Raw genomic sequence first — 16,796 nt, 5'->3', positions numbered from 1 at the left:
CTTTGAGCTTCGCCGATGACATTGTAATTCTGTCAGAGACAGCAAAGGACTTGGAAGAGCAGTTGAACGGAATGGACAGTGTCTTGAAAGGAAGATATAAGATGAACATCAACAAAAGCAAAACGAAGATAATGGAATGTAGTCAAATTAAGTTGGGTGATGCGGAGGGAATTAGATTAGGAAATGAGACACTTAAAGTAGTAAAGGAGTTTTGCTATTTGGGGAGCAAAATAACTGATGATGGTCGAAGTAGAGAGGATATAAAATGTAGACTGGCAATGGCAAGGAAAGCGTTTCTGAAGAAGAGAACGTTGTTAACATCGAGTATAGATTTAAGTGTCAGGAAGTCGTTTCTGAAAGTATTTGTATGGAGTGTAGCCATGTATGGAAGTGAAACATGGACGATAAATAGTTTGGACAAGAAGAGAATAGAAGCTTTCGAAATGTGGTGCTACAGAAGAATACTGAAGATTAGATGGGTAGATCACATAACTAATGATGAAGTGTTGAACAGAGTTGGGGAGAAGAGGAGTTTGTGGCACAACTTGACAAAAAGAAGGGACCGGTTAGTAGGACATGTTCTGAGGCATCAAGGGATCACAAATTTAGCATTGGAGGGCAGCGTGGAGGGTAAAAATCGTAGAGGGAGACCAAGAGATGAATACACTAAGCAGATTCAGAAGGATGTAGGCTGCAGTAGGTACTGGGAGATGAAGAAGCTTGCACAGGATAGAGAAATGAGCTTTTCAATTAGTGAGACAATGTAATATTTAATGGTATTAGTATATGTTCAGACATTGTTTCTCGACTTTTGCTACTATACTATGCTGCCAACCTCCAATATTGTGTACAATAAACCTGCCAACTTTTGTTTGTTTGTAAAGCATACATCAACAAGCTTTTACCATTTATCTTTTTCAGGACCTACTGAATGCCGTTAAAAATGTGTCAGTTTATCTGATTTTAACTGTCTCCCAATTTTATATTTACGAACAGCAATCCTGAGTTATATTATTTACAACTTTTACATGCTGCTACCAGATAAAAAACATTATTTCGGTATTTGAAAGACTCATTTGTAATTTTTTTAGTAGTGGTGACACATCTACAAGGAAAAGTGAATGGATCACAGCTGTGCTTTCAAATATGGTGGTGGGCAGAGTCCAAAATTTAGTATGCAAAGCTGCCAGCTCAGGCGGCAATGATTGTGCCTAACCTAACTGGGCACTGAGTCAAAAGCTTGTATGGTAAATACAGGTATGTCATTAGATACTCTCCAACTCTATACTGGAGTTTATCATAGTGGCTGGTGACTGGGAAAGTGCCAGTCTTTTGGCAACATATGACCAGATATGGGCTTAATAAATCAGAAATGTAATGCCTGCTGTCCAAACAACCAGCTATGTGAATAGAGGCAATCATTTTGTGTACAAAACTGCTTCCATACCACCATGCCAGGTGATGGAGTACTTAGGAGGATGAAAAATGCAATCTGGTGTTTGCTTTCCACACTTGTATACATCCATTGTGATGCTGTACACAGAACCACGACTCATCTGAAATGTGATGTGGTGCTGCTAATGTGTCCAGTGTTATCATAGGACACACCTTCATTGGTGTACCGCTCTCTGCTGTCTCTTCAAGGGAAACTGCAACAAAGGTCACTGTGCTGATGGCCGGTTGTCGTACATAGATGTTGCTGCATTGTCCATGGGGATACTTCTGTATGATCAAAACGTAATGGGAATGCTTTTCCTACAGAATCTATTTATTCATCAACAACAACTTTCTTCCTGTCAAAGTAATCCACCTCAGACATATACATTTGTGCCAGTGCTTTTACCAACCTTGGAATCACTTCTGGAACTAACATTTCATTATGGTGTTCAGCTCCTTTAGCCAATTCTGTTCTTATCTCATCAACGGTGGCAAAATGAAGTCCTCTCACAGTTCTCTTCAGCTACAAGAATAGTAAGAAGTCCAGTGGCTGAAACAACATAGCTGTTTTGTTTCCTGCCAAAAATCACGTACAAGCACAGACGTGAGCAGGAGCAATATCTTAATGCAATTTGTACAAATGGTTTTTCACGATTCTGGTCTTTTTGTCAGACAGCACATAACTCCAGTGTAGCATTCATTAATGACCATAAGGCAGGAATTTATGACAAACTATACCATTGTAATTGAAGACAACAGTGAGAAGAACTTTCAGATGTGATCAATTTGGTAAAAACAATTTTTTTTTGGTCTTATCTCTTCAGGCAGTTTCCACTGGGACTAACGGATCTTGGTTTTGACGTCATATCCATATACCCGTCCATTGTCACCTGTTGTAACCTTCTTTGAAAGTTCTGGACCATTGTTGACTTCATTTAGAAATTCCCGAGTGATGTCTATACAATGTCACTTTTGTTCAAAATTCAACAATTTCAGAGCAAACTTTCCTGTTACATGTTTCATGGCCAAAACATCTGGAAAAACTGCTTGCCATGAGCCAATGGTTATGCTGGCTTCATCACAACTTCTCTGCTGTTGATTCCACGATTTTCCAGAACCATTTTCTTTACTTCTTCCACAGTCATCAGTAGCTGATGTGCTAGGACGTCCATGGTAGTAATCATCTTCAAATTATTGTCGACTCTCTTTGAAACATTTATACCACTTGTAAACTCTTGTCTTACTCATAGTAGATTCGCCAAAAGCCACAATCAACATTTCGAACATGGTGTTGCACTTTATTTAATTTTTCAAGCAAAATCTTTGATCCATCTTTTTCAAAACTAAAAATGAAAGCATGTATATCCTTTACAACTATCAACTAAATATTCAAAATGGTTAAAAAAAATTGAAAAATCAGACTTATTGCCCGTGAAATTAAAAACTTCCCATTACTTTTTGATCACACCTTGTTTATTCTGTTCACCAGAGTATACATCATGTGTCTCCCTGTGTACGAGTCACATGGTGCCGCCGTTTGGAGTATAATGTGAGCAGCAGCATCTCAGAATGATGAAACTCAATCTCAGTAGGCAACGGTCCTGCCACTGTCAAATTCCAAAATGTGCTGATAGATATCTCTCTTTCTTACTCGAAGCACAGCATGATCTTCCCACAAACAGTCAACATTCAAAAAACGTGCTGGGTAAGCTTTCCTTATATACATAATGTAAGGCACCACTGGGACCTACTTTGTGGCACTAATCTATTATGGGATATACAACTGACCTATAGGCAGTCTCCTTTGACTGCATTTTCCCAGTATCCATGTGCCTTACCTACTACTGAACCTACGTGATCATTCCATGTCGTGTTCTTACAAATTGTTCAGCTGGGTATTTGTGTGATTCGACTAATTCTGACTACCTGGTCGTGTTGTCATAGGTTTAATAGCTCTTTCTCAATGCCACTGATACTAACAGCTGTATGTTCATCTTTGCTGTGGTAGTACTTCCTAAATCTTTTTTAGGAAAGGAACAATTTCAAATAGAATTTTATAGAGGCAGCAAAGCTCAAAAAGATTTGCTGAGTCCATGCCACTATGCTACAATTTTTCATGGTGCATAATTTAATGATGGCTAACCCCTGATTTAAGAACCATGAAAGAAGGCTGTATGCATGGAGAACCTGGAGACATAGAGAGAGAGTGGCTAGTGTGGAGAGCTGCAACAAACCCAGTCTATAGGCTGAAATAGTAGTCGTCGTCCTCCTCCTCCTCCTCCTCCTCCTCCTCCACCACCACCACCACCACCAACAACAACAACACTAACATTGCAGGGAGTCTTCACATTGCTCCCTTCCTTCAATGGAATATGAATATTATAAAAACTGAAAAGACATGAGTTCCATGATTTAGAAGTTTATGAATGTTTTGTAAAGGAAATCTTGATTAAGTCAAAAGATCATACTAATTTCAAAGCATTATAACTATTTTTTCAAAGCAAACAATTTCTTTCATTTGAGGTTGTATAATTGATGTAGCGTAGTCATAGTGGAGCACTGTCCTATTCGCAACAAACCTTGAATGAAGTAAACAAACCATTTGCTCTGAGACTAATACGCAAATAAATAAAATTCGGTAGCTGGATGATGATTTTTTCCCCTTTTACAATGAAAAACACCACTATGTGTCCAAGACATGAAATGTAAAGAAGCCTCAAGTCAAATCACAACAAATTGCTTGAATTTTAGCACTCAATACAGTACCACCACTGGTGATCAATGCTCTACATACACTGAGGGAAAATCAGAGAGATGAACAATGTAATCAGTCATATTATTTTTTTCCCCTCGTTCTTTTCTTTTGACACATACAGATTTTTAATGTATGGTCAGAATACACATTTTTGAACAATATTAATACGGCAGAACTCTTCATACGTCTGCCCGCTACCACTTACAGAGATAAACAGGTGAATATACAGAAATTAAAAATTTGGAGAGTGTATCTCTACTTGTTTTGTTTGCATACCAATATTATCGCTGGTACAAAATAACTTATTATATATACACCAGGGGCTCAAGGATGCACCAGTTTTGTCTATGTAAGTAATGATTTTGTTAAGAACGCATTAGTCTTCGTGCAGGCGCTTGAGCAACAGCATTGGACCGCTCACACAGAAGATGCCACGTAACTATAGGAGGAGAAGGCATAGCTGCCTTACAATGTATAAAGCAACAGACAATATTGCTATCGAGACTAAGAACTATGTAGGTGCACAAGTCATCCTGCATGGGCCATCAGTCCTTTGTGGTGCAGTTTTGAACTTTACCCTTAGCAACAGTGATGCCAATTAGCGACAATCTTGGTGTGCAAACAATATAAGTAGAGATACATTCTTCAAATTTTTAATTTCTGTATATTCTGTTTATCTCTGTAAGTGGTGGCTGGCAAATGTATGAAGAGTTCTGCCACATTAATATTGTTCAAAAATGTGTATTCTGACCGTACATTAAAGAAGTGTTATGGAAGTCATTAGCAAGATGAAGTTTCTTAATAACCCCGTATGTTCATCATTTCGCCCATGCCGAGAATCCTATATCAAGAGGATCGAAGCAGACAAGAAGAATTTGCGTCAGCAGAGGTGGGGAGATCTGGAACCAGTATTGTCATACCAATCTCTATGCACAATAGTGGTAACAGGAAAAAGAGGTACTTAAATTTACAAAACATACAGCAGCCTTAAGAAGGAAGCAATGGATCGCAGAAAATGGAGAGGCAAAGGACCTGCTAATATAGCAGATAACTGATGATGATGATGATGAATCCAAAAATGTATCGATTTTAAAGGTCTGTTGGTATTAGTGCTACTTGAAGTTCACTCAGGATATGTGTAACTTTCAATTTTTTTGATTATTCAAGCAGCAATTATTAACCAGTTTCCATTATCTATTATTTTTTATCCCTGCTCCCCCTACTCCAGCCATGGAATTCAGTCATTCTTAGCAGAATTTTGTGCCAGACATCAACTCAACTAAACCACATTGTTTGTAGGCTGTACTTGTTCAATTTTGCTAACAGCGTGCCTTATACTGAACCGCATGCATTTGTTTCAAAAGCAAGGATTGATCATAAAAAACACTTTGCTGAATGGGTGTTGCAATCATGGAACAAATAAAAAAAAGCAGAACTGTATTTGAATCAGATTCGACATGACAATATCAAGGCCCTTGATCATACTAAAATATCTGGGAGATTGTGTTACATAACTCATCTTGTTGTCTAACTGGAGGCTACTACCAGCTTTGAAGCCTGCATGTTCCCTCCTTTATAAAATCTTAACTAATGGGAATGTTTTGGGTTACAGTTTCATCTGCTATTAGATAGCTAACAAGAGAAATTATGTACACCAAATTCTGATAGAAATTTTGCATGTAATTTGCGTTTTCTTCAACATCACTATGCATGCAGAACAAAGTTGGCAGTTGTGGACACACATAAACAGGAATGCCCCAAATGAAATGGATTTTAGTTATCCACTGTGATAAGAGGTATTACTTTCAATGCTTGTGTTCCATGTGAAAGAAGTAACAAAAAACTGAAACTGAGTTGCTTCACCAGCAAATGTAACAGTAGCCTGCATGATTTCCTGGCAACAACCCAGAACATACTGGGCAATCACAGATCCCTATGCACAAATATGAAGAACTAGTCGATTCTTTGGAACATTGGTTTCTGTTCCACAGCCATTTAGAACATAGCTACACTCACTTCCACATTTCTCTGACATTTGCGAAATTATTCTTCACAATATAAACATACATTTACCTTCACATTCCAGTCACGATTAAGGTAATATATAGCAGTAACACATCTGCCATCTCGGTTAGGGTTGTCCACATGTTTTACATAACGTGAACCATAACCAGGGTAACAAGCAACCATTGCCTGTAACAAATGTGAACTACCTTAAATACTGCATCTGATACAAAACGTAACTACAATAAAAAATCTATGTATAATAATTAGGAGTTAGTAAATCAGCACTGAACTAAGCAAATGTGCATGTAATGAATGGTGGGGTAGTTTAAGTAAGGGAAGCATGAGTAAATGAAAGAGGAAGAAATAGTAGACCATATTTTCAGTATTATAGATGTTAACAACAGTTAATATTCCATATAAAAATCATATCTCCAATTGATAAAATATCACTCATCATAAATTAAAGGGATACTGGAACTATGAAGGTATAAGAAAAAAATAATAAATGCTATTTACTTATATATGGATGACCATTACAATTACAAAATATACTACTGCAAGCACCACATTTAACATTTTATGATTATGATAATGTTCTCCAAGTATACCTAAATATGAGGGCTATCCAGAAAGCAACAGACATTTTGAAACAAAAAAATAACAATATGGGAAAAAATCATTATGTTATATACATTTTAAAGGTACACTCTTAAGCTATTTTCTACATAAGAGCCAACTGAGGCATTTACCGTACCGTGACCCAAATTTTTCAACAACACCTCTGTAGAAATTTGCTGCCTGCAACTGCAACCACATATTTATACCAATATGCAGTTTTGTGTCATTATCTAAGTATTGTGTAGTGAGCTATGTCTTCATTGATAGGAAGAGGCGGTAGTCGCTCGGCACTGAATGTGGGCTGTATGATGGGGTGATTAAACATGAATTTTGTCGTTGATTTTCATTCAGTCTGTCAGTTACAAGGCTAGGCCTACCACTGTGGTTCTCATTCTGAACAGTGGTACGGCCATTTTTAAAATTGATGCACCACTGTCTCTCCCAACTTTCGCTCATTATTCCTTTTCCACATGCATTACAAAGGTCGAGAAAAAATTTAAATTGGTTTGCAGTTTTTGGCCCAAACAACCTCATCACAGAGTGCACCTCAGAATTGATGGCATTTTCTACTTTAGTGCACATTTTAACATGTCACAGAAAGCAACATAGCAGGGACACAGGTCACCCACTGCCACTGCAGGATGCGAACTGAGTGTAGGAATGTTAAGGCACCAAGATGGCGGCTGCAGCCCTGCCCACTGCTGCAATAAATCAAAACCTCTGTCACTGACTGTGCAGTCATCATAGATCAGTGATAAAAAATTCAAAACCAGTTCTATTTCAGATCATAATATTAGTGAATACAGTAACAGCAAAATCACACTGTCTGGGATTTGTGTCCATTGCTTAAGTACAGCAGTGAACAAACTAAATAGTTTTTGGAGAACAGATTAGTTGGAACCTATTTTGTGAAGATGTGCAAGTAATACATATACCAATTGTCTCCTAAAATAGGACTACTTTCATAATCATGCCAATAAAACTCTAAATTAGGAGCAGTGCCATTATGTGTTTTGCGGAGCAATGTTGACAGGGCTTCTACAGCTAAAACTATACTCTGCAAGCCAGTTTAAAATGTGTGGTGAAGGGTACTTCATGTACCACTGACACTTCCTGCTCTCCTGTTCCAGGCGTAAATGGTGCACAGGAATAACTGTTGGTAAGCCTCAATATGAGCTCAAACCTACGTTCAAGATCATTTTGGTATATATGAAGGAGAAATCAATGTGGTGGTTGACTCTTCTAGGAATGTAAACACTCTGAATTTTAACAGTAGACCACACCACAATGCACACCACCTCTCGTGTAGCACCTGCCACTGCAGTTGGATGAGCACATCTGTGTGGCTTTCGCATTTATTAAACAATACACAGTTTCTGAAGATTCTTCCACTGGATCTCATTTCTGGCATCTATTTTTCCTATGGTTTCTTTAATATTGTCATTTCACTTCAAATTGTTCCATATGCATTCTCCCAGATATTTAATAGATGTGACTATTACCATTTGATTGTTGAGCAACAGTGTAATTAAATTCACACGAGATCATTACTTGCAGAATTCATATTGATTCCTTCCAGTGAGGTGTGAGGGATGTAAGGAGGCATCTTAGTAGCTGGTTGTAAGTGTCCAACGAGGGAAGCTATCTTTCCTAGCAAACAGATGAAGCTGTAGCATAGCAACCACATAAGGGCATATAGTGTGAGTGTGAACCCGAGCAGTGTATTGCAGCAGCATTGAGGGCGGCAATTGCTGAATGCTGTCACTAATTATTCAACAAGGAATGTGGCGAAGGCAGGTTAGCTTGCTCAAACAGCGAACTCAGCAGTACTGCATTGATTAGTGCATGCAACAAGGAGCAAGTTAGATTCCCATGGTCATTCTCTGAGTCTTGCAGCCCAACCGGGATGATGGGCTGTGCCAGATAGGGACTCCACATGCACTGCCAGCAGAAGTTACCAGTGGAAAGCCTTTGCAATACAACAGCTCTGTGCTCTCAGTCTCTACCTGGACTTATTGCCATGGCTCGGTTCCTGCCCAGATGGGACAGCTGGTTTCTTCCCACGCACATCAGCCGCCATCTGCCGCTGCCGGACAAGCATCTCAGTGGGGGGGGGGGGGGGGGGGGGCGCATCCCTCGCTACAACCCACAGGGTGGCAGGAGCCGTTGGGGCACAGTATGTCGAATCCGTGCAGATAGCTCATGCAACAAGGCCATCAGCATGGTGCAGTACCAGCAACACAGGGTGTGCAGGTAACCAGCCCAGCATAATTCACCTGTAAGCTGGCCACTGATCCAGTATATCAAGCAGAGCATATGTGTCAATAAAAGAACTTGCTACATTTGTAGCAGCCTTTCTCTGGAACCACCTGTGCCTCCTCCACCTGCTTGCAACATTCTGGCTTATAGCCGCCTCATCCTGCAACAGGGGACACTAAAATCTGGTGTCACGATTTCGGGTGTCCGTCTTCAAACAGCACGGAGTCTTGACCACAACCTACAACGGATACAGTATGGTGAGTGATGAACTATTTGGTTATGTTTTGGAGAGTGTAATAGACATGGAAGTGAGATTTGACTGTCATTTTAATTTTAAGGCTACCTTGTTTAGCCCAAAGAAGCCAACTGACTTATTTGAGTTTGAAAGTAAATGTAGAGAGCAGTCCTTCTATTCACAGTAAAGTGCCTGGCAGAGGGTTCAATGAACAACTTTCAAGATTCTCTCTACCGTTTCGCTCTCCAACGGCACGCAGGAAAAACGAGCACTTAAATTTTTCTGTGCAAGCCCTGATTTCTCTTATTTTATTGTGATGATCATTTCTCCCTATGGTGGGTGCCAACAGTATGTTTTTGCATCAGAGGAGAAAACTGGTGATCGAAATTTCATGCGAAGATCCCGTCGCAAAACGAAAAATGCCTTTGTTTTAATGATTGCCACTTCAATTCACGAATCATGTCTGTGACACTATCTCCCCTATTTTGCGATAATACAAAATGAACTGCCCTTCTTTGTACTTTTTCGATGTCATCCGTCAGTCCCACCTGATGCGGATCCCACACCACACAGCAATACTCCAGAATCGGGCAGACAAGCCGTGGTGTAAGCAGTCTGTTTAGTAGACCCGTTGCACCTTCTAAGTGTTCTGCCAATAAATCGCGGTCTTTGGTTTGCTCTACCCACAATATTATCTATGTGATCATTACAATTTAGGTTATTTGTAATTGTAATCCCTAAGTATTTAGTTGAATTTACAGCCTTCAGATTTGTGTGACTTTATTGCGTAATCAAAATTTAGCGGATTTCTTTTAGTACTCGTGAGTAACTTCACACTTCTCTTTATTCAGGGTCAATTGCCACTTTTCGCATCATACAGATATCTTATCTAAATCACTTTGCAAGTCGTTTTGATCATCAGATGACTTTACAAGACCGTAAATGACAGCATCATCTGCAAACAATCTAAGATGGCTATTCAGATTGTCTCCTATGTCATTAATATAGATCATGAACAATAGAGGGCCTATAACACTTCCTTGGGGAATGCCTGATATTACTTCTGTTTTACTCGATGACTTTCCGTCTATTACTATGAACTGTGACCTTTCTGACAGGAAATCACGAATCCATTCACACAACTGAGGCGATACTCCGTAGGCACGCAGTTTGTTTAGAAGACGCTTGTGAGGAACAGTGTCGTAAGTCTTCTGAAAATCTAAAAATATGGAATCAATTTGACATCCCCTGTCGATAGCACTTATTACTTCATGAGTATAAAGAGCTAGTTGTGTTTCACAAGAATGATATTAAACTTCCTGGCAGATTAAAACTGTGTGCCAGACCGAGACTCGAACTTGGGACCTTTGCCTTTCGCGGGCATGTGCTCTACCAACTGAGCTACCCAAGCACGACTCACACCCTGTCCTCACAGCCTCACATTTGCCAGTACATCGTCTCCTACCTCCCAAACTTTGCAGAAGCTCTCCTGCGAACCTTGCAGAACTAGCACTCCTGAAAGAAAGGATACTGCGGAGACATGGCTTAGCCACAGCCTTGGGGATGTTTCCAGAATGCGATTTTCACTCTGCAGCAGAGTGTGCGCTGATATGAAACTTCCTGGCAGATTAAAACTGTGTGCCAGACCGAGACTCGAACTCAGGAGCTTTTGAAGTAAGGCTGTGAGGACGGGGCGTGAGTCGTGCTTGGGTAGCTCAGTTGGTAGAGCACATGCCCGTGAACGGCAAAGGTCCCGAGTTCGAGTCTTAGTCTGGCACACAGTTTTAATCTGCCAGAAAGTTTCATATCAGCACACACTCCAAAAGAACGATATTTTCTGAGACCATGCCGACTATGTGTCAATAAATTGTTTTCTTCGAGGTACTTCATAATGTTCGAATACATTGTGTGTTCCAAAACACTACTGAAAATCAACGTTAGTGATATAGGCCTGTAATTCATCGGATTACTCCTACTTCCCTTTTTGCGTATTGGTGTGACTTGAGCAATTTTCCAGTCTTTAGGTACGGGCGATTGATTGTATATAATTGCTTAATATGGAGCTATTTTATCAGCATACTCTGAGAGGAACCTGACTGGTATACAATCGGAACTGGAGGCCTTGCCTTCATTAAGTGATTTAAGCTGCTTCGTTACTCCAAGGATATCTACTTCTATGTTTCTCATCTTGGCAGTTGTTCTTGATTGGAATTCAGGAATATTTACTTTGTCTTCTTTGGTGAAGGAGTTTCGGGAAACCGTGTTTAATAACTCCGTTTTAGTGGCACTGTTATCGCACAGTGAAGGTATTGATTGTGTCTTGCCACTGCTGTGCTTTATGTATTATGTATGACCAGAATCTCTTTGGGTTTTTTGCCAGATTTCATTGTGGAAATTATTATAACCATCTTGCATTGAAGTACGCGCCATATTTCGAACTTCTGTAAAACCTCTCCAATCTTGGGGATTTTGTGGTCTTTTAAATTTGGCATGCTTCTGCAACAACGATCTGACCCGTTTTGTGTACCATGGGGGATCAGTAACATCATTTATTAATTTATGTGGTATATATCTCTCAATTACTGTCGATACTATCTCTTTGAAAACATTCCACAACTTTTCTACACTAACATGATCAGATCGTTAAGAGCATTTTTATCACCTTTTTTAAATAGATATACTTAGCGTTTCTTTTTGATGGTTCTAGGTGTTTCGGTATTCACCCTAGCAGCAACTGCCATGTGGTCGCTAATCCCTGTATTCGTCACAATACTCACTATTTGGCCAGGATTATTTGTTGCTAAAAGGTCAAGTATGATTTCGCAACCATTTACACTTCGAGTGGGCTCATGAACTAATTGTTCAAAATAATTTTCTGAGAAAGCATGCAGTACAATTTCGGATGACGTTTTATGCCTGCCACCAGCTTTAAATGTATAATGTTAGAAAAGGTAGTATTGATGGTGGATAATATGCAGCTATGTGGACATTTGGCAGTTACAGAGGAACAGTTGGTAGTGCTTCAGGTACTGTAGCACGAGGTTGATTGCCCCTTTTTCTGGAAAATCATCTGAGACTGTGCGATAATTCTTAAGAGGATTTTAAAATGTCAGTAGAGATGGATGGTGGTATAAATAATCACCTGCTATGGGTAGTAAAACTGCAACTAGTGGGAAAAGCAAAAACGTATGTGAGGTATATGGAAGCATTAAAGAATGCAGCAATCTTGGAACAATTGGGTCTTTTACAAAAGGTGTGACAAACAGAATAGAGCAAAGTATTTTTGGAAATAGTTGTGCACTATTGTGAAGAGGCATGGGGTATGAAGAGGCATGGGGAAATTAGAAAATCTTACAACTGGGACAAAGAAATGTAATTAAGACATGTATGAGTTAGGGCAAAGCAATGCAGCACACAGTTTTGTTGCAAGCAGCTGAGCAAGAGGCGCTCAATGCTTTTCTGAGGAGACTGCTGTCGGAAATCTCAAGGAAGGTGCACGCAGGTGCACCGAAGAATCTGTATTCTGCTATTAGGTTAGCTAAGGACTGAAAAGAAATTGGTAAGTCAACTGTGGTTCAAGGCAGACTTGGGATATTTTCCGCAAACAGTAAGTGTTATAGGTGTGGGCAAAGGGCAGTGCCAGCCTAATGGAAGTAGAGGAAATGAAAGACATCATGAGCAAAATTTTGATAATGGACATACGAGTGGATGAGGAGGAGATAATTAACCATCAAACACAAGAGGCTCCACCTACATGTGTTCCCATTAAAATTAGATGGCAACAACTACATAGCAGAGGTGGAGTGTGCAGTATGAAGTGCTGTAGGAGGTGAAGCATATAAGTTTCTGTTACACACAGGGATGTGCATGTTAGTTGCCAATAGAGACTTAGTGGGTCGTAGGCAATGGAACCGACCATGCTATGGATTATATGAGGTCAGAGGTAACTACGTGAGAGTGTTGAGGGTCAGTGGACATAGATCTTAGTACAGAGGCCGTTCAGTTTAAGCAGTATGTAGAGGTAGTACCCATGTGAGCGAGGGTTTCAGCATGATCTTGGGATTAGACTTTTTTTTTATCAACACTGTACCAAAACTGACCTTCAGCAATGCACAGTACAACTTAGTGGAATAACATTCCAACTAGGGCAAACTGTTGTCAGTGTAGAATTGTCACGAGAGGCATCTAGCATATTGGACAAACTAGTTTAATGGCATACAACTGCTCTAGGCTTGATTCACAGACTGTGCCATAGCACTGGGAAACCGTTCAGGTGAATGTGAAGCCGGATCTAGCTGTGGGTACATTGTGTGTTGTGTAGCATCAGAAGGAAAATGATATACAGGATCCAGCAAGTTGTTTTGTTAAGAAAATTGTTATATGTGTACAAGAGAGGTATGGTGAGAGAGTAGTACCTGTAAATATTAGATATTCCAGATGGGGAGCATCTAAAAGGAACAGAAAGACGAAGAATTATTATTTGAATTTGAGGATTTATTTTTTCCATGGAGTCCGTTGTCAGCAACACCCTCGGTCTCTGTTGTCAGCAACACCCTTGGCCTGACACACAATACCACCAAGGAACAAAGCACTGGTGTATTGGAAACCATACTGCATTCCTAGACATTTACAGCCTATTACAGGCAATTTTAATAACCAGCAGTTAGCTGATGAGATAACAGCAGACAGAAGTAGTCCAAGGGGTGCAGCAATTGTGGTTGTATAAGAGAAGTCTATGGATGAATCTAGAAAAAAACCTTCTGCTGTGATTACCATCACCTGAACAAGACCATACCACATGCAGATACCATCCCAAACATTCTGAGACCATAGATAATTTAGAGCAATGTTGGTATTTGTCAACTACGGATTTGAGGAGTGGTTACCAGCAATTGTATGTTGTTCATACAGACTACTTGAAGACAGCATTTTTGGTACCACGGGGGCACTATCAGTTCAAGAGAATGCAGTTTGATTTAATATATGTACCTGCAATGCTGGCTGGTATGCTGAGAGGTTTGAAACCACATCGGTGTCTAATTTACTTGGATGATATCATTGTATTTGCAAGACACATGGAGTACCCTAAACAACATCTCAAGGAAGTTTTTAAGAGACTGAGGGCTGCACATCTGACGTTGAGCACAGGGAAGTATAGTTTTGCCTTAGAAGGGGTAGGGTATTTAGGCCACGTAATTAGTAAAGATGGAGTGAGGACAGACACTGGCACTAGTATAAGCTGTACAGGAACTCCAAGTACCTAAAACATTGCAGTCTTTTTCCGAGTTCTCAAATTCCTACAGAAAATTAGTGAAAGAGATTGATGGAGTAGCACAACCGCTCACAGAGTTGCTAAGGAAAGATGTAAAATTCATATGGGGAGAGGTGTGTCAGGATGTGTTTGAAGAATTTAAGAGAGTTTTCACATCCAGCCCAGCTCTAGGACATCCTGACTTTCAGAAGGAGTTATTTTTTTATGTAACATATCTAATCATGCTTTGGGATTTGATTTAAGCCAGATTAACAGTAAAGAGCATCCTGTAGCCCTAGATGTAAAGGCAGGTGACTGCAACAGAGAACACTTATTCAATGACAAAGAAGTGAGTAACCTTTATGGTGTCACGTATTTCAGATGCTTCTTAACGGGAAAAGATCTCATGTTGCGACCAGCCACACTGCTTTGAAGTGGTTATTGGGACTGAAAGATCCATCTAGCAGACTGACAAGATAACCCTTGAGACTTAGTGAATTTGACTATGAAGTAGTACAAAAGCCAGGAAAGAAGGATGGAATAGCAGCAATGTAGCAGTGATGAAAATTCTGAGCCATGGTCTTGCAGAGTGGAAGGTAGTGCACAGTGCCGTAGTGGCTGTAAACAGCACAGGACGCACATGGACTTCAGCACATGTGACTGTTATGCAAGATAACAAAGCTAGGGTCACACGTAGTAGTAACAACAGAGGAGATTTTAAAGGAAGCACATGGTCCCGTTATCTGATCACAGAGGTTGGAAAGCAACAAATTGGAGAATAGCCAAGAGATATCGGACAGGAAGGAAAACTGGTGTGGATCAGTACTTGAGGAATTACATACAGTGTGCACAGCAAGCTGACTTAAACCATAAGTGAGTACCATTGCAGAGGCTGCTACCAGAAGCATCGAAATTGTTTGAACGGCTTGAGATTTATGTTTTAAGGCCATTCAATTGTACGCCAGCAGGAAGCCAATTCATACTGACAGTAATAGATCACTTTTATTGTTATACAGGGATAGTTGCTATGCCGAACCAACACATAGTGATCACAAGTAGTTATTGAAAACTGATTGATGAAGTGTGGAGTACCAGATACAATAATTGCAGACCAGGGTATGAATTTCATGTTGGGCTTACTGAGGGTGCTGTGTTAGTTAACGCATGTGAAGAAGTTAAGAACTAGTCCTTTTCACCCACAGGCCAATGGTAGAAAGGAATGAATGAATGAATGAATGCATACAACAACTATGAAAATGTTAAGTTACTATGTGCATGCACACTATATGGTCTGAAATACATATCTAAGGTATGTCGTGTAGCGTACAGTTCAAAAGTACACATGAATACTGGGTTGTCCCCAAATGAGGTGGTTATGGTCAGAATATGCCATTATCATTCGACTTAATAAAGGTAAAACTGGAGAGTTGCTAAGCAATTTTGAAAAACAGTTCAATTAGTATGGAAACAAGTACAGAAGCAAATACGAAGGCCTCAGAGGAAAAAGAAAATCAGTGAGACATGTGGCATGTTTATTGCACTATAAGGTAGGACAATGGGTCATGCTATCCAGTCTTTACATGCTCAACGGGAAGATGAAGAAGTTCATCACAAGGTATCAAGCAACTTACCAGGTGGTGGAGACTATTTCGTCAGTCGAAGCGAGCCTACAGTTAATAACAAGAACAATAATAGTGCTTGTTGGTGTCTATGACTTTTTCAAGGTAGTCCATAGGCAATTCCTTGAATGTCAAGGATTGAGGCAGAGAAGAACGTGATGAGGATGAGGTGGAGGAAAAGACAAGAATCTGTGGTTGAGCCTGTATGCAAAGTGCAGTATGCATTAAGGTCAAGAAGGAGAGGGGTGTTTGCCAGGGATTATTGTAAACAATTTACGTTAGTACAGAGTTTTTTTTCCTACTATTTTGTTGTTTGTAATGTTTGTTAGTGGCAGTATCTTTCTCAGGAGGGAAGAAGGAAGGGTGGTATTTGTCCCTTCCTGCAGGTTGTAATATGATGAGGGCAAGAACGGAAAGGCAAGTCATAGCAATACTGCATTTTGTTGCTTGGACTGGGACGGAGGTGTTGCAGAACTAGCACCAGAAAGGAGGAGTGCTTTTCTTGAGGCAAGATGATGTGATAGTCACCAGCCCATCAGTGGGCATTGAGGGTGGCTTTTAATGTATGGGAAATCAGGAAAGAGGTGAGTAGGTTGGAAGAAACATTTGATGAAC

At 40.0% G+C, this 16,796-nt stretch overlaps 2 protein-coding genes across 2 annotated transcripts in view; one reads left to right on the top strand and one right to left on the bottom strand.

Moving 5' to 3' along the window:
* The window catches only part of LOC126479618 (egl nine homolog 1), a 61,919-nt gene that overhangs the window by 3,900 nt on the left and 41,223 nt on the right, over nucleotides 1–16,796 (bottom strand). The window contains exon 2 of the mRNA XM_050103799.1: nucleotides 6,266–6,385. Coding sequence (XP_049959756.1) covers nucleotides 6,266–6,385 — 120 coding nt within the window. The remainder of the gene's footprint in view (nucleotides 1–6,265; nucleotides 6,386–16,796) is intronic.
* LOC126479561 (DNA polymerase epsilon subunit 2) overlaps nucleotides 1–16,796 on the top strand; it is a 163,898-nt gene that overhangs the window by 138,144 nt on the left and 8,958 nt on the right. The window lies entirely within an intron of this gene.

Source organism: Schistocerca serialis, chromosome 1, assembly GCF_023864345.2.
Source record: "Schistocerca serialis cubense isolate TAMUIC-IGC-003099 chromosome 1, iqSchSeri2.2, whole genome shotgun sequence".
NCBI classification, from domain to species: domain Eukaryota; kingdom Metazoa; phylum Arthropoda; class Insecta; order Orthoptera; family Acrididae; genus Schistocerca; species Schistocerca serialis.
The sequence above is the reverse complement of the archived record's forward strand: the minus strand, read 5'-3'. Positions and strand labels throughout refer to the sequence as shown.